The 27,932-nt window shown below is 46.1% G+C and overlaps 1 protein-coding gene across 1 annotated transcript in view; it reads left to right on the top strand.

Annotated features, from left to right (window-relative positions):
* The window catches only part of TTC1 (tetratricopeptide repeat domain 1), a 70,904-nt gene that overhangs the window by 22,999 nt on the left and 19,973 nt on the right, over positions 1-27,932 (top strand). The window contains exon 2 of the mRNA XM_086931207.1: positions 12,447-12,507. Within this exon, the coding sequence (XP_086787333.1) occupies positions 12,447-12,507 (61 nt within the window). The remainder of the gene's footprint in view (positions 1-12,446; positions 12,508-27,932) is intronic.

Raw genomic sequence — 27,932 nt, 5'->3', positions numbered from 1 at the left:
ATAAATCGAACCCACATTGCAGCATTTAAAGTACACGTGTCCTGTAATGAAAAATAACCTTATGGCTGAGATACCCGCCACCCCCTCTCAACACAATCCCCAAAAGGAGGGAAACCGGAAACAGTTCTTAAAGTTTTTGGATGTGGGACGGAGTGACCATCCCGGCCGTATTTATTAAAACAAAAAATTAAAACATTAAACGTTTTCATGTTATGTACAATTTCATTATCACATTGCGATGTTTGGCTAACCTTAACATATTCTCTAATACAGAGGTTCTCCTAGCCGAACTAGCATCCTACAAAAAACATTCTCTAAAACACTGAAATTGTACATCCTAACGTTTAAGGGCCAACGGCAAGGTCATAACCGGTGTCAAGATCCCTAACCAGACTTACCCCTCCCACTTGGGAGGGGCGACAGCACAGAGGCTTACCTCAAGTGCAACTACTAACAATTTCCCTTGACTTGACGGGGGCACTTAAGACTCGACGCCATTTAAAGGTCGTTCGAAGACTTGTGTGTGGTATCTAGAAGGTATCGTGGACCTCCCCCCACCCCACACAACTTACCGCATCTGCCGTCGCAGATGACACTGGCCCCGGGAAATTCCCCAGGAGGGGGCTGTAACCCCTCCTACAAAGGAAGGGGCCTTGACCGCCTTTCCTTTACTTCCGGCGACCCGCCCTTAGACGGGACCGCCTCCCCATTGAGGGGCCAATGGCCACCTCTCCCGAGCGCTCCCATCCGTGTTGGGTGACGCCCACTCATAGGGATCTACCAATTAGTGCTCACCGATCATGACCTTACCGCCTACCAAAAATAAATACGACAATTCTTACTCAAACCTACGAAAACATTGGTCGCTACGACCGAAAGAACATGCTTTAAAATGCAACACTACATCAAATCATTTTAATCGTAACAACCTACACGATATTCACCATACTTTATTATGATCAACAACAAACTGATACTTTCACAGCCTGTTAACGAAATGGAAAAAACGAACTTAAATTCACTTTATTGCACAACAACTTGCTGTCCTCAGGGGCTGGTGGGTGGGTCAAAATTGGCTCTTCGTTCCGTCCCGAGCTCACGGGTAGCGAGGAGGTGCAGCTTCGGAGCACAAGAACAAGAGGACGTCTTCTGGTCTTGCGTCTCTTTTTATCCGTCTTCAGGGCGGGCGAAAACCCGCCCCCTGCCTGCCCCTAGGGCGGGGCTGGCTACGTCGGTGTCTAGGCCAGCCCACTCTAGGGCGGGAAAAGGCGCGCCCCGGCTACGCCGCTTCGGGCATACCAGCCGAGACGCGCCTCCCGCCCCAAAATGGCTTCCCGGGGGGATCGAGGCACTCTGCCATACGTTCGGGGGGACCGAGTGGTCGCCCCTTTCCATATGGCTGAGATACCCGCCACCCCCTCTCAACACAATCCCCAAAAGGAGGGAAACCGGAAACAGTTCTTAAAGTTTTTGGATGTGGGACGGAGTGACCATCCCGGCCGTATTTATTAAAACAAAAAATTAAAACATTAAACGTTTTCATGTTATGTACAATTTCATTATCACATTGCGATGTTTGGCTAACCTTAACATATTCTCTAATACAGAGGTTCTCCTAGCCGAACTAGCATCCTACAAAAAACATTCTCTAAAACACTGAAATTGTACATCCTAACGTTTAAGGGCCAACGGCAAGGTCATAACCGGTGTCAAGATCCCTAACCAGACTTACCCCTCCCACTTGGGAGGGGCGACAGCACAGAGGCTTACCTCAAGTGCAACTACTAACAATTTCCCTTGACTTGACGGGGGCACGTAAGACTCGACGCCATTTAAAGGTCGTTCGAAGACTTGTGTGTGGTATCTAGAAGGTATCGTGGACCTCCCCCCACCCCACACAACTTACCGCATCTGCCGTCGCAGATGACACTGGCCCCGGGAAATTCCCCAGGAGGGGGCTGTAACCCCTCCTACAAAGGAAGGGGCCTTGACCGCCTTTCCTTTACTTCCGGCGACCCGCCCTTAGACGGGACCGCCTCCCCATTGAGGGGCCAATGGCCACCTCTCCCGAGCGCTCCCATCCGTGTTGGGTGACGCCCACTCATAGGGATCTACCAATTAGTGCTCACCGATCATGACCTTACCGCCACAGGTCCGGATAGTTGACCGGCTATCCGGACCCCCCACAAAACTCCTACCTAAAGGTCATGTTTTAACGATTTTAACCAAGCTAAGAAGTCTCCTATGAGTAACTCATTGCCCACCCTCGACAAATGCACACCATCCCCCAGATACATACTGTCATCATTAATACAACTATGCGAGATCGAATGCAATGTCTTGGAACGGAACAACCTACTCACTTTGTTATTCAATTTCCTAACAGAATGATTTAAAGCAGGGATCGAGATAGCCCCCCGCCATACTTTTCGCGGGATCATATGAGACCACGCAATTATGCACCCCGGAACTCTCCTCGCTAACCAACTTACCGTGGAAAGCATAGCCTCCAGGAGAAGTCGGCTACCGGTGGTGACCAAATCATTGCCCCCTAAATGCACTATGACTATGGACGGCGGTGACCTCATCCGCTCTAACAAACCCTCAAAAAATTCCTGAAACTGGTCAATACAGAGACCGCCCCTTCCGTAGAAGGACACTCTGTACCCGTATTCCCCAGGTACGTGAACCATGTCACCTGCTTTGAATACGTCTGCGGCCCGTCTCACGTATGAGTGGCCCACGACCCACACCTCCTTCCTCACAGCCGGTGATGTGCGACCGCTGGCCTGGTGTTGGGTCGACTGCACAGTCCGCCCTGCCGCGTAGGCTTGCGCAACTGAAAACAAACAGAAGACAAGAAGCGTGAGTACATGATTACAGCTTCACAACATGTGCAATCGCACGTACCTCTTATAACAATTGGAGGACCAGCGCCCCACACGTTTCACTTGTTCTACATTAAGACCCCTGGCTGTAGCTTCAGTGGCAGCCCCTATTCGAAAGGAATGGGTCCCAAATTCGCCCGGGTCCAAGCCCGCTGCGGCAATGGCCATTGCAAGCACCCGCTGAAACTGAAACCTCGTCAGCGGGGTGGCGTCTGCATGCCTCAACAATGTCCCCCCCCATGATGCCACCCTTCGTGCTAGGTAATCTTCTAAGCACTGTACCGGACACATGAGAGACCCGGGGATCCGGCGAATGATCGTGCAGTCCCCCCTCCCATCTTGGTCGGTCTTGGACCTGAGAAAGGAGACAATCATCGCATCACCCCTGATCTGAACATGTTCCCTGCACAAGCCCCCCATCACGTCCCGCTTGTTCCCTGCAACCAGCTCACTAACTCTCATAGCCCCGTGAAATGCCAGCGTAAATGCAGTCCGGAACAAACAGGTCTCGAAAGGGGACGAGCATGTGTCAGGGAGTGTGGCCAGTAACTGGGACAACCTGTCTAGACCTATCGGTCGTCTTGCGTCTACTCTGCGACCCTCTAGGCGTTGCCACCCACGCAGCGCTTTCTGTACTGTAAAAGACGCTGTTGGGTCCAGGAAGCCATGGGCCCTGGCAACAAAAGAAATGGCGGCACGATGCCTTTGTGCCGTAGCCACCGATTTCCCAGCCCTACGTAAGGACATCAGAAAAAGTACTACCCACTCTTCCTGACCCCAAAGTCCCCCTCTCTCTGCCCCCAAAAAGGCTAAATAGGCCTGGAACGCCCCTTCATATGCCTTCCTTGTCCTGGGTGCTAGACTTTCTCCCACGAGGTGACGAAGTTCGGGGCACCGAGAGACCAGAGAGCTTCGGGGAAGGGTGCCGGCTCCGGGTCCGCTGAAGGAAGGAAACCCGAGAAAGCCTGCATGTGAAAACGAGACAGTGCATCAGCAGCCTGATTCATCACCCCTGGGACATGTTTTGCTCTGAATACCACGTTCAGTTGCATACACAGTAGGACAATTTCTTTGAGCAGCCTCAAAATCAATTTACAATGGGCTGCCTGACTATTGATGCATTCTACCACGGTCATATTGTCGGACCAGAACACGACAGAATGATCTCTGAACCCTTCTGGCCAGGTTCTCAGGGCCACCAGGATGGGAAATAGTTCAAGGAAAGCAATATTACTCGTTAGCCCCTTCTCGTGCCACCATAGGGGCCATCTTTGAGCAGACCATTTTGTGCCGAAGATGGCGCCAAAGCCTATGCTTCCTGCTGAATCTGTCCACAGCCCCAGTTCTTCTGAGGACACGGCTGGCTTGTTCCAGACGACTCGGCCATTGAAGTCCGCCAAAAATGCTAACCAAATCCGCATGTCCTGGCGGACCTCAGCCGATAACCTCGTGCGATGATGACCCTCCTTTAGGCCAACCATCGCTTGGGCAATTGAGCGGGAAAAAGGGCGAGCCATTGGGATCACCCTCAAGGCAAAGTTCAACCTTCCCACTAATTGTTGCAACTGATGCAGTGTGACCTTAGATGCATTCAAACATACTTGGAGGGCTGCCCTGAATTTTAACACCTTGTTAGCTGGTAAACGGAAACACCCCTCCCTTGAGTCCAACTCGATCCCCAAAAACTCGAGGCAAGTCGTGGGACCCATGGTTTTACCCGGTGCCAATGGCACGCCAAAATGACCCATCAACACACAGAATTCAGCTAAGGCCTGAGCACATTCGGGATTTCCGGCGGGACCAAGGAACAAAAAGTCGTCAAGGTAGTGCATTACATTTCGGAAACCCGTGTTCTTAGTGAACACCCATTGCAGGAAAGTACTGAATTGCTCAAAATAGGCACATGATATAGAGCATCCCATTGGCATACACCTATCCATGTAAAATGACCCCTGGAACCCGAATCCCAAAAGACGCTGATCGTCTGGGTGTACCGGGAGCAACCGGAACGCTGACTCGATATCTGATTTCGCCATCAACGTCCCGGGCCCCAGGCGATTCAAGATGGCTACTGCCTCATCAAACGATGCGTATCGCACCGAACAAACTTCGGGATCAATTGCGTCGTTCACCGAAAGGCCGTGTGGAGCAGACAAATTATGGATCAAACGAAACTCACCTGGGTCCTTCTTGGGGACCACCCCTAACGGAGAACAAACAAAATCCGGTACCGGGGGTACACTAAACGGGCCGGCGACCCGTCCCCGGCTAACCTCTTTCTGGATTTTCTCTTGGACCACAGATGTGTGTTGTAAAACGGACAGTTGATTTTTGCAAATCCCTACACCCTGAAAGTCCCCCACCGGGATGCGGAAACCATGTGTAAAACCGTTCCGCAGCACCCCAGCAGAAGTACGATCCGGGTATTCACTGAGCCAGGGAATCATTGCCAAGGTATCAATCGGGGTTGGTAAAGGCGCCCCTCGGACTAGTTCAGACCTGTTTGGCGCCTCCCTTACCCCCATTCTCACCCGTTCTGGCTCTGCACGATGACTCAGGATGGGACGACCCACACGTACTACACTCATGTTTGAATTTACACGATCCCGGAGGTCTGGTACATTTCCCTTTGTTGAAGTTAAAACAGAAACCCTTCCTCCCTGTATTGGCCGTGGGCCTTGACTGATCGTCGGTGCTCGTACTCGAGCGAAAGGGCGTCCCCACATTTTGGCGGGAGAAATCTACAACACTGCTCCCGACCAAAGGCATTTTCAACATCCCCGATTCTTTCATTTTATCCCAGGTCACAGAATCATAACAGTCCCAAGTCAAACCTTTGTTATGTTCCTTCTCTTTCCTGAACAGATTGTCGTAACAAAACCAATGGTTCCCCTGATATGCTGTCGAGTAACCCATAATTCGTGATTGATAAATGGGAAATTCAAGAAGCAACTCGGGCCTACGTTCCCCCAAAATCGATGTAAAAATACCCCATGCATTGCCCCAGTTGCCAATATTCTCATTTACCTTGAAGGCGGCCATTTTGGCGCGCCAAACACTCGGGTGCATTAGGTCCTTCTGACTCTTAACATGCTCCACTTCATAATTATCAACAAGCAAGGAGAAAATATTCACGTATTCCCCGGCCCAAATCTTTTCCTTTATAGCTAAAGGCACATGTTGTCCCAATCTCTCTCTACGAGAGGGTGCTGACTCGTCCCTTGCAATCGGCAGTGGCCGCTTACCTGAACCGGACGCAGCTTCGGCCGCTTGCGGCTTGTTTATTCCCGCCAACGGCGCAGTCACTTTAGCTGCCTCTCCCTTCTCTCGAAGCCCTTTTATCAGCGCCTGTGCCTCAGCAGCCGTGGCGCCATCACTACTATCCCCCAACCAAGCTGCTAGCTGTGCTGCCAGCTCGGGGGGCATGTCTTCCTTGGATGTCGGGGTGACGACAACGGGGATTGGATTCCCCTCCATTGGAACTGGGGTCGGCGCCTCGAGCGGTGCAGAGGGAACCGGGACGTCTCCACCGGCTGGAACCCTTCTCGGCCTCTTAGGTCTCCCTCCAGCCGGCGCAGGGCCCGAACCCTCCTCCCCGTCTCGCTCCGCCAACCGTTTCTTTATCTCGGACACCTCTTTGCAAAGGGTCCGCACCATCTGGTCGGTCGTCATTCTCTTTGCGACTTTCTTTGGCATCTCTCCGACGAAGTATCTAGAAGACAAAGAAAAAGATCAAAACGCTCAAAATTGGCTCTTCGTTCCGTCCCGAGCTCACGGGTAGCGAGGAGGTGCAGCTTCGGAGCACAAGAACAAGAGGACGTCTTCTGGTCTTGCGTCTCTTTTTATCCGTCTTCAGGGCGGGCGAAAACCCGCCCCCTGCCTGCCCCTAGGGCGGGGCTGGCTACGTCGGTGTCTAGGCCAGCCCACTCTAGGGCGGGAAAAGGCGCGCCCCGGCTACGCCGCTTCGGGCATACCAGCCGAGACGCGCCTCCCGCCCCAAAATGGCTTCCCGGGGGGATCGAGGCACTCTGCCATACGTTCGGGGGGACCGAGTGGTCGCCCCTTTCCATAATCCGTTGTGTAGCTGCAAGGAAAAATAAAGGAAAAGGTGACTGTCGAGTTAAAAGTATATCCGCTTCACTCGGTATACACTGTAGATTTAAGATAGCCAGCAGCTTCCATTACCGAGCATGAACTGTACTGGCACTTTGCCTCACAGGCACCATTCTTTTTCAACGTAAGATATTCTAAAGATTTTATTGTATACCACTGTATTTCACTATATTACATTGACAGCCAGTGAGCATTGTTTGACTTCAGTAAGAATACCTGTGATCTAGAACTATGATTACAAGTGAGTAACATTTCCTTCTGCATCGTCGATCGTCACGGACGTAGAATAGAGTAGCAAGTAAACCCCCACTTTGTAGCTGTCCATGCAAGAGAGCAAATATAATATAAGGCTTGTAAAAAGGTGCAAAGTGTGAGTGAGTTAATTAAATAAATTTCACTTAGTTGCTTGGCCCACTAGATAATTAGTGTGACATGTTCATCTAGGCAGTTTCGTCTAATGAAAGTATGAAATTAGTTCCTAGTTGCTGCTTTGCATATTTCTGAAAGAGGAACATTCTTGATCCAAGTGGCAGATGCCTCTTTTCCTCTAGTGGAATGTTTTCGTGGTTTACCCTGTAAAGGTTTATTTCCAGTTGGTAACAACATGCAATGCAGGCCACTATCCAGTGAGCAATGGTCTGTTTGGAGGATGCTAAAAGCCTGTATGTATGTTAACGATCATAATTTATGAAAAGATGCATATTTTTTTCTAATGGGTTTAGTTTTATCTAAATAAAACTTTAAGTCTCTCTTTAAACCTAGAGAATAAAGTGGCCTTTCTGCATGAGAAGAATTGCTTGAGAAAATAGTGAGAGAAATCGTTTGTTACATTTGAATTCTTAACTTAAGTAGAAAAGAAGGTTGTGACCATAAAACGACCCTGTTGTGGTGGAAAATCAAGTAAGGTTTGGTGGATTATAAGACTTGTAATTCACTGACTTGTCTGGCAGAAGTAATTGCAACTACGAAAGCAACTCTCCCCGAAAAATGCTGTAATGTGGTTTTATGAATAGACTCAAAAGATGAGCCATAGATTTGGAAATAACCAAATTCAGCCCCCTTGGGGAAGCAGCCTTCTGATATGAGGGTAGTCCTTCCAGAAAGGATTTTAATGACTAGTATTGTGAAGAAAGATCTTTTGATGTAGGCCTTTTTTAATGCAAACTAATCAGCCAGGTGTACCTTTATTGAAGAAAAATTGCTGTCTTGAAATTTCCAAGTGTAGTAAATAGAGGAGCATGACATTTTCCTGGCAAGATTGGTGTCTCAATAGAAATCACTACCTAAGTACAAATCCTTTCCATTTTAAAACATAATAGCTCCTGGTAACATTTGCAGGAGCCATGCTGCCAAATGTAAGGATTGTATGTTTGGATAGAAGATTTTGCCTCCCATCCTGGACAGAGTGTTCTGGTTGCATGGCAGTTTCCTGTGGAGTTTGAGCAATAGGTGAAGTAGCTCTGGGTACCAGCATTGTCTTGGCCACTCTGGGGCTATGAGGATCATGGTAGAAGGAGAACGTTTGAAACTTTTTAATAGTGTTAGTATTCGTAGGATTGGTGGAAAAGCGTAAAGAAATCTATTCGCCAAATTCATCAAATGGGCATTTTCCATTGGTTGTGGATCTCATATCCTGGATCCGTAGTTTTGGCATTTTGTTTGCTTGCAAACAGCTCTATTTCTGGGAAACCATGATATAAGGAAATAGATTGCAATATGTCATCATTGAGTTCCCACTCATGATTGTTGGGGCATTGTCTGCTGAGGAAATCCACTTGTTGATTTTGCTGACCCCGTAAGTGAATTGCTTAAAGTGATACGTTTCTTACCAGTAACCAATGAAAAATTGCTTGAGCTTCTAATGACTGCGTCCTCACTCTCATTCCTCACCATTTGTTCAAATAGTACATTCTTGTATTTTCCAATTGTACTATAGCTCTGTTTGTGGAAGGAGCTGGATAGAGAACTCTGGAAGCAAGATTGACTGCTTTTAGTTTGAAAATATTGATGTGGTTAAACTCTATCTGTGGACCCATTGGCCTCAAACTGTTAGTGTAGCTGTTAAGTAAGAAAGCTCCCCAGCCTAAGAGAGAACCATTGGTCACTATGGTCTGTGTTTGATGATCTTAATGGAAACAATACATTTGAGTAGATTTAGAGCATTCTGCTACTAGAGCCATGCATTTTGAAAAAGTTTTTAGGGTGGATTTGAATCTAAAATGGGGGACTTTGTACTGGTGGTGGGTTTTGCTGACCAAAATTTCAGAAACGTTTTATGTTTTGACAAGTTGGAATGCAAAGATAAGCATCTCTGAGATCCACTGTGCACATCCATTCTCCTTTCAGTAGTTGGGGATAAATTTGATGAAGTGCCAACATCTTTTGAGTTTTTGATATCTGATATATTTGTTGGCTCCTCAGAACCAATATCGTTTGGAATTCTTGCTTGGAACCCTTCTCTAAAACGAAAAAATATATACAATAGCTTTTGTGATAGAGAATCGGATTCTGTTGCTTGTTTTCTGAAGTAGTGATGAAACCTCAATTTTTAGTAGTGGCAGATGATTTTTGTTAGACGGGGACCCGGAGGGTCGGCCGAGGACAGGGGAGAGGCCTCCGGTGAGGACCGTCTCCAGCGATCGTACAGACAAGTAACTCCCCCCCCCCCCACAGATGGACACCACACAAGGATGAAGTCAACACTCTTTATATACGATTCTTGGAGAAAGGTTATCAGCGATACAGGGAGGTCAGTACACGAGGGTCCTCTCAATTCTAGTCTCTGAAGGGGAAAAGGGGTAGCGGGACAGTCTTGGTACCGGTCCGGTACGGGCGTGGCAAGAGGGGGAGCTCACAATCCTCGAGCTCGGAGTTCTGGAAGGTCGGGCCGCGGCAGCGCCAGCTGGCTAGGATGATAAGTCTCGGTTGAGAAGGGCCGCGGCCGAGCCAGCAGGCAAGAGTGATGGTTCACAAGGATGGGCCGCGGCAGCGCCAGCAGGTCCCGACGAAGGTGTAGGTTTTAGAGGGCCGCGGCAGCGCCAGCAGGCAGGAACGATGGTTTGCAAGGATGGGCCGCGGCAGCGCCAGCAGGTCCCGACGAAGGTGTAGGTTGCAGAGGGCCGCGGCAGCGCCAGCAGGCAGGAACGATGGTTTACAAGGATGGGCCGCGGCAGTGCCAGCAGGTCCCGACGAAGGTGTAGGTTGCAGAGGGCCGCGGCAGCGCCAGCAGGCAGGAACGATGGTTTACAAGGATGGGCTGCGGCAGCGCCAGCAGGTCCCGACGAAGGTGTAGGTTGCAGAGGGCCGCGGCAGCGCCAGCAGGCAGGAACGATGATTCACAAGGCAGGGCTGCGGCAGCGCCAGCAGTCAGTCAAGGATGAGTTCTTCAAGGTGTCTCTCGACTCCAGGATACAACTGCCTTCCTGCTCTGGAGCTGCCCCAGTTATAGGTCTGGCCTCCTTTGATGTCCGGACCCTCGCGCTTGGAGGTCGGGAGGTCCGGGATGAGGGAGTCCAGACACCCAGCAGGGGGGTGGAGCCAGCGCCCGGGGAGACCGGGGGCGATCGGCACCTGGCGGGGGAGAGCCATTGACACTCCTCTCTCCCATTGACCTGCCAAGTGGTCTCTTCACCTCCTGGGTGGATGGTGGTGCCTCGATGTCTGGGCCTGGTCAGGCCCAGGGTTGGGGTCGAGCTGAGGCCACGCGGCCTCGTGGTGCAGTGTCCAAGATGGCGGCTGGGCCGGGGCAATGCTGTGCCAATAACTCTAACTTTTCCAAAGGCGAAACCATTGCATTGTAATGCTTGTTTGTTATGGAGAACACTTCTACGGTAAATGCTTCAAACTGGTTTAGATTTATGATTGAAATTAGATTACTATAGTTTTTTTAGCAGTAAAGAATGCAGTTAAAGCTGACCTGTGTTAGACTTATAGAGGTTTTACCAGACTGTCCAACATCACAACATATGTACAAAGAAGTGTTTTTGTGTCCTCACACGCAGACTATTCTACGTTCATGACTGTCAGTGAAAATCCTTTGATCCACAACTTTTGAAAACAAAATTTTATAATTATAGACCACTTGCCGCTGCAGCGACATAGAACTGTATAAATAACCAGTGTTGCTATTACCCATATCAGCAGTACTGATTTTAAAGGCCCTTGCACAATGGAAAGTGGAGTCTCCCTACTTGAAAGTTGCACGTGGGTTGCTTCAACAGGCATCACAAAACCAGACTAGAGAATATCTTTTTATTTTTTATTTTATTTCTAACTTGGATGGGCAAGAATTGGACATTGACGTGTTGATTATGTAATGGCTTTTTGAGAGATAAAAGGATGTTCATTGTGTAATGAGTAGATTTATGGTCATTAAACAATCAACGTATTGATTCATATTCCATGAAAAAAGCATGATTTAAAATTGCGAGAGCAAAAGAAAATGGACCAAAGATTTCAAATGATTCCTAAGCTCACAAACAAAATACATTTTACTGCGAACAAATAATTAATGGCATCTTAAATTCAAATACTGTATAGATTCGATATCTTTCTCACACCCTAAGAAACAGTCAATCTAATTAAGCCTTGCCATTTTGCTTGAATTGTTGGAGAAAGCCCTCCTGATTGTGCATTTCTATATTTCTGATTATAACAGAACGCATATTACAAATCATGTAGACCTGGAATACGTTTCCATTACCTTTCTCCCCAGGTGCCTTGGGTTTCATATTCGTCATTTTCTTGAGTCCACTCTTCTACCTGTAACTTTATGTTCCTGTCCCATTTTATAGGTTTGTGCTTTCTTCTTTTGTTTCTCTGCACAGGGTGCAGCCCGTGCTATATAACCTGCGTACCAAGAATGCATTCTCCTTTCACTAACGCTAAAGTAGATGTGCAGAATCTGTGACGTTGTGTTAGTTAAGTGTAGACAGGCCTCAAGACTGTTTAATGTGCTCTTGGGTGTCATTGATCTCACATGATCACGTGGAACACATCATTGATGAGTCACGTTGCATATGTCCAAATGCTCACCAAAATTAAATGACAGCAACTGTTAAATGTTCACACAATTTTTATGTGTGCGATCTGTTAATGTTGCAGTCTGCACTCAATGGCTGCTGACTAGTTTGTCAGTTCTGGTAGACTGCAATCAACTTTGATAAGATGCGGTAAATGTGGCGTTTTCGAAGGAGCACCTCCCCCCTCGATTGCCAAGTCGCTCGTAATACAGTGGTAAATTGTAGGCCCTGTCTTTTTCACAGGTGATACGTTTTAGCATTGAATCTTAATTTCATACGGAAATTATTCAGGTTAGTACCAGGCGAATTTCCTTTCTGAATGCAAGGATTTCAGGTGTAAGTTTCAGAAGATAGTTTTTGTATGTGGTGAAGGAGGTGCAAATAAAGGTTGCAGTAAACGTTTTTTTCTCCTTTTCTGCTACAGAGGCGGAAAGAAGAGAGTGGGCGGTTCAAGGATGAAGGAAACACCGAGTTTAAAAAAGGAGGTTTGTTTATTTTATGCAATGCCTGCACCATTTAGCATTTCTATGCTGTTCCACGACCTCATGCAATTTTCTGGTGTTAAAGTTCTCTTTTTGAGCAAGAATTTCTTAACAAATCTCATCTGGACTGCTTTAACTGCCCAACTGTTTTGTGATACTAAAATACTAAAAACTGAGTACATGCCACATTCCAAAGGTTATACTTAAGAACAATACAGGCATATACTGTATTTACCTGGGTCTATGGGACTGTAGGACGCATTCCTAATATGGAACACATGATAGTTGGAAATGAAAACCTAATTTTCTTTATCCTCCACCCTAGGTAAGTTAATGAAACTCATAAACACCGATTATATTTGCTTCTGCTTGTGAGCTCCTAGCTTCAAATTCATTTTGTAGTAAGTAGTTGTAATCAGAAACTACTTTACAAGCAAAATTGTGTTTTCTGCACTTTTCAGACCTCTGTTTCAAAAGTATCAAAAAGAGAAAGAAACTGATATGTGTATATATATATATATATATATATATATATATATATATATATATATATATATGTATTTCAAAAATAAGAAAGTGAAACTTTAGGACAGCTTGGATCCCCTGGCCACTATATACTGCAGTTAACATCACGCTTCATTATGGCACATATTGTGACAAAATATCTTGAAGGCTTCCTGAAAAAATGATGTCCTTGTCTTATTGCAGAGCATGGAGGGTTGCTAATGAATTCAGTAAAGTTATCCATGATAGAGAACTAGCAAGTAAGTAGCTTTTCCGATTCCATCAAGGGATCTTCATTTACCTTTTATGCAAACTGAAAAGAAAAGCACGCTCATCTACAATGAAAAGCCAGGTAAACACCTGAAATACTACAAACAGGTTTGTGGATAAGCTATTCAGTAAAAAGGTTTTCAAGAGTCTCTTTTCTTACTGCAGCATCCACTCTGAACTCAGTCGAGGTGATAGTGCCTGGCTAAGGTGTGGCCAGACTTCTGTGGATGCTTTACAAATCTCACCAGTGGCTCATTTCTGGGTAGAGCGGGAGTGGATGCTTTATCCCTAGTATAGATCAAGTTTTGCCCGGAAGGACCTGTTGGCTCTATGGTGAGACTTTCAAACATGGTGGGCACTGCTCAGTTTAGTTCTGGTTTTCTTCGCACTATAGTTGAAAAAAGAGACGTTTAACTTTCTGATTACTTGAATTTTTTTTTTTTCCAAAACAAATTTGTATTGATCAATTGCACACAAGGTGCAGCTCTCCACATTCAGGAGAAACTGCAAACAAATCAACAGCAGCAAATGATTGGCAATCCATACATCTTTCGGCTTCCCTCTCCCCCCTCCCTTGAATTTTTATTTTGATGCTGTCACTAACCTTTTTTAACGTAAATCAATTTTTCTGCTTGCGTGAATGGGTTGGAAAAGAGAAAGGACGTTAAATTTTTGGGTTTAGCTGCAAATCTGAGATTTTGAAAGCAGGGAAGCATCATTTACCTGGGGCGATTAATATAGCATGGGCCCTCAATAGAAAAATTTACATGCAATGGAACAGCATGCAGAAACCTGCAGGTGAGAGATGTACTGTCATGTTTACATAATTCAAAGGAGGCATACAACATAGCCATGGTCGAAATATGAAAAGTAGAAGCTTATTTGGAAGTTTGTATTTCAAGTAAAACTTCTCTTTGTAAGGAGAGATATCTTTGGGATATTAGCAGGAGAGGATATTAATGGAGAAGGGGCACTCTTGACTTTCCTAAAGGTCAGTAGTGAAGAGGCAGTCTCTGCTGTAGGGGCAGAGCATATCATAAAGAGGTAACCGAAGGAAAAAGTTTTTTTCACTATCTTCTATTCTCTTTGTAAATCGTATTTAGTTATAGATCATCTCAACTTTAGACTGTAAATCAAAATTACGCCCATCACAACGCAAGGCATCAGCACTTGACTCTACATTAAGTAAGAGAACAGGATACTTGATATGTTACTATTGTCGGTACTCCTTATCATTCACCACCAGATGAATCGCTATTTCCTTCTGAATTCTATACCTACAGGTTTGATAGTTTCCGTGTATATCATTTGAGCACAGTTTTGAGTGTGCCTGATTCTGCTAACATTTTTTCCTGTTCAATACACATAGCCATATCTATCAACTAAGCTGCATGACTGCCTACCCAAGGTCAAAGCCAGACCTAGAAACTGAGTCTGTACCTTGGGTAATTTCGTGAGTAGAGCCAGTAGGGTCGTTTGGTGAGTAGTTCTACTTTGGGCAACTTGGTGATTAGTTCTCTAGTAGTTGCCCCTGGGCAATTGTTGCTCAACTATGGATGCCTCATCAGAATAATTTTCCCCAGAATTCTTTTGTCATGGGCATATCTATAATAAGTGCACACTAGCCGACTATTTCCCATTGTGGTGTCTCTTTTCATAGCTTGAAACATTTAATTCCATGACGTTTGTGCTGCAAGTGTGGCCAAAGATAGATAGCTTTCCTGAAACGTTTAGCCTTGTTGGGGTCAATGGCTTTGGAAATTATACAGACTGGCCTAAATTTGATGAACTACTGACGTTCTTTGAAATGCGGGCATGATGTGGTTGATTGTGCTGGTGGTGTTCAGCACGAGGGTGTTTGGAAGATGATTTTAGATATTTGAGGGTACAGTCTGCACGGCTGGTGAGTAAGAGGTTGTTGGTGATCATGTGGCAGTTGCTTTGAAAGTGTTTATTGGGAGTTCAGGTTGAAGTCAAAGAGGTTGGTGAGTAGGACGTTGTCCGAGCCTGACTGATGACATCAGAGCATGCACTGAGGAGCCAATTGTATGAGCTGAAAGGGGTTTACACCTGCAAAAGAGGCTAAATTCTGTGCCAACTATCCAAGAAACTTTTTTATATAAATGTGCTCTTTTGAAGAGGATGCTTGTCTCAATATAGTTAGTACCTTAATCAGTTTGTTATTGATTGTTGTCCTCGTTGATGAGAATTTAACTTAGTGTTGGTAGAAATTAGCATCAGGCAAAACTTCTCATACCAGAATTAAATGGTGTCCAAACTGTTTCTAAAGTGCAGGATGTCTATTGCCAGCAACACTTTGGAGTCTCATCATACGGTGTAGAATGTCATGCTATTTACGTAATAAGATCTAAAGAGTAGATTAAGTGTACTTAAGGCAAGATTGAAGCACTGGGGCTTTCCATACTTGACCGGGATAGTGGATAATTTGCAAGAGTACGTTGTGACGTTTTGCATCCTGTTAGCTCGAAGAACCAATTGCGTACTGTTCAGAAATGGCCATGTGGACAGAGAGGGTGTCCATTAGAGCTTGCTGGTCGATATTGTACAAAGGCTGCTGAGACATCAATAACTTCCTATGTGTAAGGCTTTACTGTTTCCTCTTCTGCCCTGATTTGGAGGGAGTCCTTGACAAATTGCATTGTTATGGGGTGTTTTTTGTGGTGCATCGAATGCAGAAAATGGATTGATGGGTCTCGAAAGTTGTAATTGTCTGTTAATCCTGGAGAGAACCTTACTGTGAGAAAAAAACCTTTTTGCATATTCATCTCCATTTTTGCTAAATGTTATTGCGTTTTTGTTAGATTCTGCATACTGGGGTTCCTCTGCCTTTTCACAATGTACGTAAAACTTGGCTAATCACCGATTGCCATATTTAACTCTTGTAAGGCCATATTATATGGTTGGGGCCACTGGAATTATGTGATTGTGCTGCCGCTGCGTTTCGATTATTTATGTATTTTAATCCATCTGCTGCATAATCTGCATATTTAAAAAAATAAAATTGTTTCTAGTTCAAATGGTTCAAAAGTTGCTAAAAACTAAGCAACACTTGTTGCTGCACATGACAGGCCCATTGACAAGGTTCGCTGGTAATCTTTCTGTAGCTTATTGCTATATTTGGGTGTTAAACTGCTACAAACGAGGTGGAACCATTGTCCAGACAGTTTTAACAAGCACTAAAATATCTAAATCCCGCAATAATAATATCACAAAATGTGCCACATTATGCTGCATTATTTGCTTTTTCTCTTCATAATTTACTCAACCCTGCCATATAATTTGATCCTCTCCTGCTGCATAATTCCAGTGGCCCTGTGTGTGGTGAAGAAACTATACTCGTGGCAGGGTAAGTTAAATGTCACCTGTGGACCACAGCCCGTATTGTGCCATCCATTAGTATGAGAAGGAAAAATGGCTTCAGGCCCGTCTTTGTAGCTTGACTGCTGCAGTTTAAACCTACACCCCACCTGTCAGAATAAACCTTTTCACAGGGGAAAAACCTTCCTTTTGATTATTAAGCCAACCCTGTTTAAACCTTGTAGGTCACATGCTATTTATAAATGCTACCACGACCTTTCATAGACAGGCCACCAAAAGTAATTTTCATATGTGGAAAACTAGAGTACAGATTACAGCATTAATTCTGCTGTCTCTGGATTGGGACAAGAATAAAAAAACACTTCTTTTCTAATACTTATTACAATTTAAATCTAGTGGAAAAGTTGGATTTTTTATAACTCTTTAGGAAAAGTAACTTTTAGAATGTTACCATTTACCTGCCTGAAGCTTCTGGAGGCTAATTAGCATTAGCTTGCCATCAGCTGCTCTGTTGGTTCTTGACATTAATGAGATGTGAAAACTGCCCCTAGAGAAGAAGAATGGCAGAAACCTTGTGACAGAAAATAGTTTTGGGAAAGTAAAAAAAACTGTGTAGGGATGCTTTTAAGTTCGTTGATGTTCAATATCGCCCTTTTAAAAATTGGAGCAAAGTTGTCGTCCGGTACATAGACTTACTTTGATTTGATACAGCCCCTTATATTAATACATATCCTCATGAATCCAAGTTGCATCATATACTGACAGGTTGGCTTTTAGGCACTGATAATGCATGCCATTTTTAGAGATAATATTTGGCGTCCCCAGTGGTTCCCTGTCTCCGCCTCGCCTTACAGCTCTACTCCTGATACCCTGGTGTCTCTGCTATGTCCTATCTCTTAATCAAGCCCCTGGTTTACTATCCATGCAGGCACTGATAATGCATGCCATTTTTAGAGATAATATTTGGCGTCCCCAGTGGTTCCCTGTCTCCGCCTCGCCTTACAGCTCTACTCCTGATACCCTGGTGTCTCTGCTATGTCCTATCTCTTAATCAAGCCCCTGGTTTACTATCCATGCTGCCGAAACCATCTTAAAACTTCGTGGGGCAGTCCTGTCCTGCTGTATTAATCTCTCATCTGATAGGCAGCAGTCCACGCCTCTTCTCCAGTGCCTTAATGCTGGTGATTTGTGAGCTCACTCCCTTTTCATGATGTTCCTTTTTTGCCACTCTTATCCCTTGGTGTACAAATAGTTTGATCTACTATTCCGAATAGATCCAGTGGGATAGTGAGGGCTTTTAATTCTAGCCTTGTTTCAAACACCTCAACATTTTCCCTCCGGATGTCCTTCCAATATTCAATAATTGGTGGGAAGCTCCATGTTTTGTATAAGAAAATCCAATTTTTCTGCAGTCCCTCATATTTATCATGCATCGTACTTCCATACCTCTCTTATTGGGTTGCAGTGTATTGAGGTGTATGTAGAATTTTTATTGCAACAATAAAAATGTGATCTTCTGTACACCTCTCTATAAAATAACAGGACTTCTTCAAATTCTCGCAAATCTCTTTCCAGTGCATTTTAAGAATAGTAAAACAAGTTTGAGTATTCGACATTAGGATAATGTATGTGCAAGATACTGCCTTCTTTACCGTTTTGGTTCCAGAAATTTACATTCCCACGGGAGATTCATCTGCCTCAGTTTTCTTCCCTTTGATGTGATGTTTAATCTATAGGTAATGGAATATTTGCAAATTCTCCAACTCCTAATGCAAATAGAAAAATCTCTGACATTGTCCATATATTACTCAGTGTAAAGATACCTTTTGTACCCCAGACGTGGAATGCATTCACCTCCTGCATTATGATTCCCACCCCCTAGTGGTGTTTTCGAGTGTTGTTTCCCTTTAAACCCCTAAATGGTTGCACCTTCCAATGCCCAGTGTCTGACACCAGTCTTTTCGGCAAAGGGGTCAGATTACCTGCATAGTACTTGTCGGAGAACTGCTGGTGAGTCCCAACTCTTGTGGAACAGCAGCAATTATTTCCAGTTTATTTGGATACCAGAGTGCCTCCCTCCCTTCCCCCCATGGACTAAAATGAGAAGATCATATTCAACCTGGTTAGTGATTAGATGTGGTCAGCTGCACACAACAAAATGTTGGCTCTATATAACAAGAGATGCTCATACCAGGCACACACCACTTCCAATCATTATCAATTAATCCTGTCTTATACACACTTGTAGGGGTTCTGTCAGTAATGGAAACAAAGGGCATCCCTGCCTTGTTACCCTCCCTTTTTGAGAAAATCCTCTACTGAGTACCATTCACTCTTAAACTTTACAAGTGAAGCTCTATATACTAATTTCACCCTGGGCAGGAAGTGTGCCCGGAAACCCACCCCTTCAACACTGCAAACCGAAAAGGCCACCTGATGGAATCAAAAGTCTTGTGAATGTCAATTGATGCAGTGGCTTTGGGTTCACCAGATCTGCTAGGACCTGCCAGTTTATTATGCAGTCGAGCCAGGTAGACGTGTTGACCTTTGTGGTATAAACCAGATTGATGTAGATGTATCCAGTTCGGGGCTCAGGATTAACCTATTGCCAATATTTTTTACCAATATTTTAATTTAGTAGTTAAGCAGCAATAGGGCGAGTTGTCTTATGTCGTCTTTCCGATATTTAGGTTCAGGACTGTCACTGCAGTAAGTCAAGTGGTAGTTTGCCGATATCTTTCATCTCCTCAAACCCTGTCCACATTTGTGTAATCACCACCATTCTCATCTTCTTTTAGTATTCTGCTGGAAACCTGTTGGGAACTGGTATCTCCCTATCTGAAGCTACTTCAGAGCAACTCCCACCTTTCCTGTCATTATGATTTCCTCCAGAGAGGATCTTTGATCTGTTGTTAAATGTGGGATAGAATTGTCTAATATAAACTCCTCTACCCCAATTCAGTTATGGTCAGTTTGGATGCATACATTTTCTGAAAGTAGTCCCGAGATCAATACATTTTCTTTTCTGTTCTTGACTGTTCCTGTTGTGCTTAACCTGTTTAATCTACTCCTAAACAGTTAATGCACTGTCTACTGAGTCATTATCATCTTCAAAGTACTTCATGGAGGAATATTTCACCTCAGTTGTCATCTTAATGGTAATGTACCATGGGTGCAGCCTCAAGTCTCCAAAGTGTTTGTTAGGGCGTTGTCAGCTCAACCAGTAGGAGTGTATGATCCGACTCTTCCTCTAGCTGTACAAGTAGGGCTTTTAAAACTATGTGCCTGGGGCCTTGATTGAAAATGCAGTCAACACGAGTATATGTTGTGTGCTCTAAGATGTATGAGAGTTACACATGTGTTCCATGAAGGTCTCTCCACATATGATGTAGTCTCATAGAACTCATGAGCCTCATAGACTGGTATGGGGTGTTCGCTGTATATGACTTGACGTCTTACTGTCCACCTTTGTGTCATCTTCCATATTAAAGTCTTGTTCTAGGATAAGCAGTGCCTGGAGTAGATCTAGCCATTGCCTCTCTATGACCTCTAACATTGTGAACTGCAAGCCCAGTGGCATATATACACTTAGTTTATTAAAAGCATTCTCACTCCTCCATGCAACTTGGTGCCACATATCTCCAATCCATATCATCCCATATTTTCTCCGCATGTAAAATTGTTGATTTCCTTATTAAAATTGACACCATTCTGGAGGGTGAAGTGAACCCAGATTGGCAGACCACTCTAAATTTGCCTCTGCCAAAAAAATGCCAGTAATGGCCCATCTCATGGAAAAACTCTAACTCTATATTCATTTTGGTCCACATTCTTAACACGTCCACATTCTTAACACGACCCACTCTTTATGCTTTTGTTCAGTCCCTTCCCATTTCACATAAAAAACGCCAAGTTGTTTATCTTTCCTATTGATAATGCAACAGTCTGCGTGTTAACAGTTTGTTGCAAACTTGTCTCCAGTTTTCTGATGTACATTTTCCCCTTTATCATCTGTACCTATAAACCTCGTAACTAGTGAAAACTCTCCTCACTCTCCTGCCACCACTTGCACTGTAGGCCTAAAACTTCACACTTTCCCCAGTGTACCACGAGCCTTTCACCATAACATTGTGTCTAGCTTATCTTTGCTACCCAGTGGCAGTTCTGGTGGACCATGAAGTCACCTGGGTTTTCGCTAAAGACTTCACAATTATCAGTACGCTTAAGTATAAAAGAAAATTGCATGGCATGTACCCTCACCCAGTATCTTTCAAAAATATTCTGTCTTGCGATCAATAAATGTTTCAGTATTTTATTCCAGAGTTCCAGCTGTTGAAATCCCACAGTTTACCAGACTTGGGATACGCGTCCATCTGTCAAGTGGCCCCTTTAAACCCTGTGACTGGGCGGGGCGTTCCTCTGAAGGACATGGTAATACCCAATACTGGTGGTCAGCTGTACCCTTGACACCCCTTTCTGTTCCCTTTCAACAGCCTAACTCCCCTGACCCAGAGGAGTGGCTACTGTCAGAAACCGAACACCATTGGAAGTTCGAGGACGAAATAGAACAAGGTGCCTTTAATTCAGCCTTTCAGGACGACGTAGCTCCGCCCACTTGGAACGTCACTGAGCCAAAAGGATGAGGATCCCGGAAGACGACGGACAGCGTTTCCCCGGAGGAAGAAGGTGTTACGGAGTGGAGAGGGAGAGCGGAATCGAAGAGTTGCCGAGAGGAAGAAGAGGAAGCCCCGACGAGCCCAGCTGCGAACATCAAGCCAGGAGGCCAACGTCTCTGCGAATCGCCCCGCCTCGCTCCCGCGGGAGGAGCGTGGCTAACAAAGGTACGGGGCAGAGTTGCGGGCTGGGTGGGTCGGAGTGGCCAGCCTACAGATTGACAGCCAGTGTAAATATCTGTACAGTGTCCCAGTACCTTTCCCCTCACGAGCACTATCGGCACTGTAACAGCTCTTGTAAATACACTGCACACTTGTTTCCCTCACTCCTGGCCCCGAATATCCTGCTCCGGACGTCCCAGTGATTGCTTTTCTTTTTCCTTTCTTTACGGTCCCGGCGTATACTGAGAACATCGCCTTTGGAGGATTGTGCCGAAACCACCGGTCTGGCTGAAACACTTCCCCTGCGTGGCCGAATCACCTTGGAACTCCCAGCTTTCCCCAAGGGTGTAAGAACGGAGCCGGACGAGTTTGCCAGAATAAGACTCTAGTAGGAGAAGAAAAGCTATATGAAAATAAAACCCTCCTTAAAATCGTTACTCCAGGTTTCAGATTCAGTTCCTTCTACTCCTCCTGCTCCCGCCCCTGTACAACTGGTGTCAGAAGTGGGATCTCCATCCCAGTCCATCTGTGATCCCGAGATGGACGCCCTAATACAGCATCTAATAAAGGGGCAGGAGAAACTGGAATGGGCGGTCGGGAGACAACTCTCATCGGCTCAAGCAGATCAGGAGTTATTTAAAAACAACATCACTGCCCAACTATAAAGCATGCAGAAAAACATGACTCCTCCAACCGGCCCAGCTCCTACTGAGAGTAGAATACATGTTCCCAACCCCTCCGGGATCGCTCTGCAAAAATACGTACAGGGAGAAGACCCTGATGCCTTCCTTATGAATTTTGAATGGGCAGCGAGAGTGCTGGGATGGCCAGAGGAGAAGTGGCCCTTTTTTCTGGCCCCATTGCAGACTGGAGAGGCACAGTTTGCATATCAGGTGGCCAACCCTTTCGGCAATGCTCCATACCACCTGATCAAGAATGTGATACTGGATCACTTGGGGTTAGACCCTGAAGCTTATCGAGTCCGGTTCAGGAAGGAAAAAGGGTCGCCTGGTGAGAATCCCAAAACTCTTTTCTTCAGACTCAAAATGATGGCCGACAAGTGGCTGAAGCCAGAGTCCAGCACCAAAGAAGATGTACTGGCCAAAATCTACCTGGAGCAGTTCATGGAGGCCCTTCCGTACGGGTCTCAGAGATGGCTGAGACAGCACTCAGGGCTTACGGTAGAGCAGGCCATAGAAATGGCAGCAAACTATGCCAGAGCTCAACCTCGTGGCTCATGATGGTAACAAGAGAGAAACACCAAAACCATGCCACCAGCCAAATCAGAGAAGAAAATGAAAACAATAGTGGAACCGTTGAGACCCAGACCATCTAGGATGGAATCGCCTCTTTTGCGCGGGCCCCAATGTTTCGAGTGGCGAGTGGGGGCACATAGCCTTCTTGTGTCCTAGGAAACGTCAGACAGAAGAGCCAATGGAAGTGGGCTATCTACCCAAAACGGTTCTTTCCTCCGCAGAGATGGAGACTTCATTCTACGTGAGTATACGGGTAAATGGTTATGAAGTAAAAGCCCTTTTAGATTCAGGGTGCAGACAGTCAGTGGTCCAAGAACGTCTTTTCCACCCCAGTCAGTATGTTCCAGACACCCTGGTACATATCCGTTGTGTCCATGGGGACGTCAAACCCTATCCCCTAGCCCAAGTATCTATATGCCCAAAAGACAAGCTAGTATGTACAGTGAAAGTAGGAGTAGTGGATTCACTTCCAGAGGACATGATTCTAGGGGTAGACAACCCGGAGTTCCTTGCCCTTTTCCGGAAGACCCTGTTGGAACACCCCCTGACTGTAGAGGGTCCCAAGCCAGCACTCATAACACCTGAGCCTTGGATACTGGACCGCAGTTTTAGATTCGCCCAAGCAGAAGACAGAACCCTATATAATGCCTGGAAATCCGTGCATGCTGCACAAGACGCACCTAGCCCAACCTTTCCCAGATTTGTCATACAAAAGGATCTCCTACATAGGGAGGCAGAAGCAGGAAGAAGCCTTCAGCTCCTGGTGCCCTTATCCTTCCGTGAGCAAGTCCTGTTCTTTGCTCATGCTCATCTGACGGCAGGACATGCAGGAAAGGAAAAAACTACTGAAAGCATTGTGCGTCATTTTTGTTTGGCCAGGTATCTACAGGGATGTGCAGGACTTCTGTAAAAAGTGCGAAATCTGCCAACGAAAGAACACACACAGACCCCCGGCTGCTCCGTTACACCCAATGCCCATTATCGGTGTACCCTTTGAACGAGTAGGGATGGACTTAATCGGACCCCTACCAAAGTCGTCTAGGGGGCATCAATATGCCCTTGTTATTGTAGATTATGCAACGAGGTTCATAGAGGCTTTTCCCTTAAGAGCTCCCACCACCGCCAGCGTGGCAGAGAAGTTTGTGGAGCTGTTCGCCAGGTTGGGATTTCCGAAAGAGGTCTTAACCGACCAGGGGACTCCCTTTACGTCCCGCATGATGAAGGAGGTCTGCAAGTCCCTGAACATTTGACACCTGAAGACATCGGTCTACCATCCTCAGACCGATGGTCTCATCGAGAGGTACAACCAGACGTTAAAATCAACACTAAAGAAAATGCTGTCCTCAGAAGGGCCTGCTTGGGACCGCTTGCTTCCGCTAGCATTATACGTACTCAGGGCCCAAAAACAGAGTAGTCTAGGCTGCTCTGCTTTTGAACTCCTGTACTGCCGCCTGCTGAGGTCATTGTTGGAGATTACTAAAGACGCCTGGGAAACACAAGAGGCGCAAGAACAGAAGTCCCTACTGGAATATACGTTGCAACTAAGATCAAAACTGGGGAAGCTTCGAAGCCTTGCATATACCAACCTGGAACAACAAAGAGAAAAACAAAAAAAGTATTACGACCAAGGAAAATAACTTCAAAGACTGAAAATTGGGGAATGGGCGCTGGTGCTCTTGCCATCTATCTCCAGTAAAAACGAATGGGTGGGACCCTATGAAGTGATTGAGACCATAGGGGACACCACATACAGACTGCGGCTTTCCCCCTCCAAAACCCAATGCTACCACGTCAACTTACTGAAGAAGTGGATTGGTCGTATTCCGCGCAGCACCAACCTGGTGGTCCCCACTACGCCAGAAAAGGTATCGACGATAGAGCACCTGGTCGTGAACCAAGACCTTACTGACCAGATGAAGAAGGAGCTTTCCGATGCCATACATCCCTTTTCCAACATATTTTCTGATTTACCAGGGAAAACAACCTTGGTAGAACACAGGATTGAAACAGCCCCAGGAAAGATGGTGAAACAACGGCCATATAGAATTCCTGCGTCCAGACGAGAGGCTGTGAGAAAGGAGGTCCTGGATATGTTAAAACTAGGTGTGATCAGACCTTCCAAAAGTAGTTGGGCCTCCCCGATCGTGATGGTCCCAAAGACCGATGGATCCAAACGATTTTGTATGGATTTCAGAGCCCTTAACACCATCTCTACCTTTGATGCGTACCCCACACCCCGTGTTGACGAATTGGTAGAGAATCTAGGAGACGCTGTATTTATCACTACCCTTGATCTCACAAAAGGGTATTGGCAGGTGCCCCTCCGTGAAGAAGACCACCTTCATCACGGATGAAGGACTATACGAGTTCACGGTTCTTCCTTTTGGATTACACGGGGCACCTGCCACCTTTCAGCGCCTCATGAATCTTGTCTTGAAACCCTACCCCTCATTTAGTTCGGCCTACTTGGACGACATAGTAATATACAGCAAAACCTGGGAGGAGCACCTGAGACACCTGCACATTATTCTGTCGGCCCTACAAACAGCTGGGCTACATATTAACTCAAAAAATCCCGTGCCGCCTTCACCCGGGTCAACTATTTGGGGTATTTCCTAAGGGACGGAACCATTGCGCCACAAGCTGAGAAGGTGAAAGCCATTAGGAATACAAGTTTTCCGATCAACAAAAGAGAACTGAGAGCCTTCCTGGGACTGATTGGATATTACAGGCGGTTCATTCCTAGATTCGCCGAGGTGGCCGCTTTCCTCACGGACCTCCTAAGAAAAGACATCAAACCCAAAGAGATACAGAATCCTTCTCGGGAAGCACAGGACGCCTTTGAGGGGTTAAAACATATCATAACAACCGTCCCGGTCCTGGAGTCTTCCAATTTTGACAAAACATTCATACTTGCAACTGACGCTTCAGACGTAAGAATAGGGGCTGTACTGTCACAGGTGGGCGACGATGGTGTAGAGCACCCCATTCTATATGCCAGCCGTAAGTTATTCCCCAGGGAGTGTAAATATTCCACAGTGGAACGTGAGTGCCTGGCCATCAAATGGGCCATTGAAAAACTACAATATTACTTGGCAGGGAAGACTTTTATCCTCCAAACAGACCATGCTCCATTGAAATGGATGTACCAGAACCGGACATTAAATTCGAGAGTCCTCGGGTGATTCCTATCCCTCCAGCCCTACTCCTTTTCTGTGCAACATAAAAAGGGCGCAGAAAACGGGAATGCGGATTTCCTCTCAAGGGTCTTTCGTCTCCCCGATCGGGAGATTCCAGGGCGGGAGGTGTGTGACTGGGTGGGACGTTCCTGTGAAGGACATGGTGATACCCAAGACTGGTGGTCAGCTGTACCCTTGACACCCCTTTCTGTTCCCTTTCAACAGCCTAACTCCCCTGACCCAGAGGAGTGGCTACTGTCAGAAACCGAACACCATTGGAAGTTCGAGGACGAAATGGAACAAGGCGCCTTTAATTCAGCCTTTCAGGACGACGTAGCTCCGCCCACTTGGAACGTCACAGAGCCAAAAGGAGGAGGATCCCGGAAGACTACGGACGGCGTTTCCCCGGAGGAAGAAGGTGTTACGGAGTGGAGAGGGAGATCGGAATCGAAGAGTTGCGGAGAGGAAGAAGAGGAAGCCCCGACGAGCCCAGCTACGAACATCAAGCCAGGAAGCCAACGTCTCTGCGAATCGCCCCGCCGCGGGAGCGTGGCTAACAAAGGTACGGGGCAGAGTTGCGGGCTGGGTGGGTCGGAGTGGCCAGCCTACAGACTGATAGCCAGTGTAAATATCTGTACAGTCTCCCAGTACCTTTCCCCTCACGAGCACTATCGGCACTGTAACAGCTCTTGTAAATACACTGCACACTTGGTTTCCCTCACTCCCGGCCCCGAATATCCTGCTCCGGACGTCCCAGGGATTGCTTTTCTTTTTCCTTTCTTTGCGGTCCCGGCGAATACTGAGAACATCACCTGTGGAGGATTGTGCCGAAACCACTGGTCTGGCTGAAACACCTCCCCTGCGTGGCCGAATCACCCTGGAACTCCCAGCTTTCCCCAAGGGTGTAAGAACGGAGCCGGACGAGTTTGCCAGAATAAGACTCTAGTAGGAGAAGAAAGGCTTATATGAAAATAAAACCCTCCTTAAAATCATTACTCCAGGTTTCAGATTCAGTTCCTTCTACTCCTCCTGCTCCCGCCCCTGTACAAACCCCCACCCACTTGCAGTATTTCTACATTCTGTCATCAACATTATTATGGTTGCCCTTGGGGTTAAATTATATATAATGCCCTTGCAGCAGACCATGGACTAATCTCGTCTGTGCTTCTTTAGCATGCATTAGAAGTGTCCTTGTCCATTCGAAGTGTTTTCATCTGCGGCTTTGTCTTGTTGCTTCTTCTGGTATGTGCCACTCTATTGCTCCACGAAGAGGTCATTCCTGTCCCTGTCCACTTCGTTTCACTGCATAGCCCTTCCTCATGGCAGTTGTTTGCCCACGGCTGTATTGTGTGGTCAAAGGTCTTCAACATAGCCAGACCCAGGCCCCTTCTGGCGCTTCAGAGTGCCATGTCTTTCCCCTTAAAGTCGATTTACAGTCAGGCTGGGAATAAGATCATGTACATTATGTGCCATTCTCACAGGCCTTTTTTTTTTTACTTTATTGAATTTTTTTTCCTCCGCTTCTGCACCACCAGTGTGAGGTTCAGAAAAATATGTAGGCTATTGTTCTAGTACTTAAATGTCCCTGTTTTTTCCCTTGTCATTCGTAATCTGTCGTGATCACTGAATTTAAGCAGGTGGGATGTTATGGCTCCTGGTGATGCTCTTAGCAGATGGAGTAGCACCCTATGGGGAAACATTTGAGAGACCTTTGGGCTCGAGGACATTTGTATTCCAGTTTTCCATAAATAGGTAAACACTTTATCCTCCCGCTCTCTTTCTCTCTGGTAGCTGCACCAGACAAATGTTATTTCTCCTTGGCCTTCCATATGAATGCTCCAGCCAGGCACACATTATTTAATATTCTGACTGTAGTGATTTTATAGCTCATTCAACTATTTTATATCCGCAGTTGGTCCTGAAGGCAGTTGTGCTGTTTGGCCAACTCTTTCACTGATTTTTCCACAGCTCTGTCGTTTGTAGGTTTATTTCATTGTTCATAGTGTCAATCTTAGGATCCAGAGCAGTCCTGGTATTCCTCACTG

The sequence above is a fragment of the Lissotriton vulgaris genome, chromosome 7, assembly GCF_964263255.1.
Source record: "Lissotriton vulgaris chromosome 7, aLisVul1.2, whole genome shotgun sequence".
NCBI lineage: Eukaryota > Metazoa > Chordata > Amphibia > Caudata > Salamandridae > Lissotriton > Lissotriton vulgaris.
The sequence above is the reverse complement of the archived record's forward strand: the minus strand, read 5'-3'. Positions and strand labels throughout refer to the sequence as shown.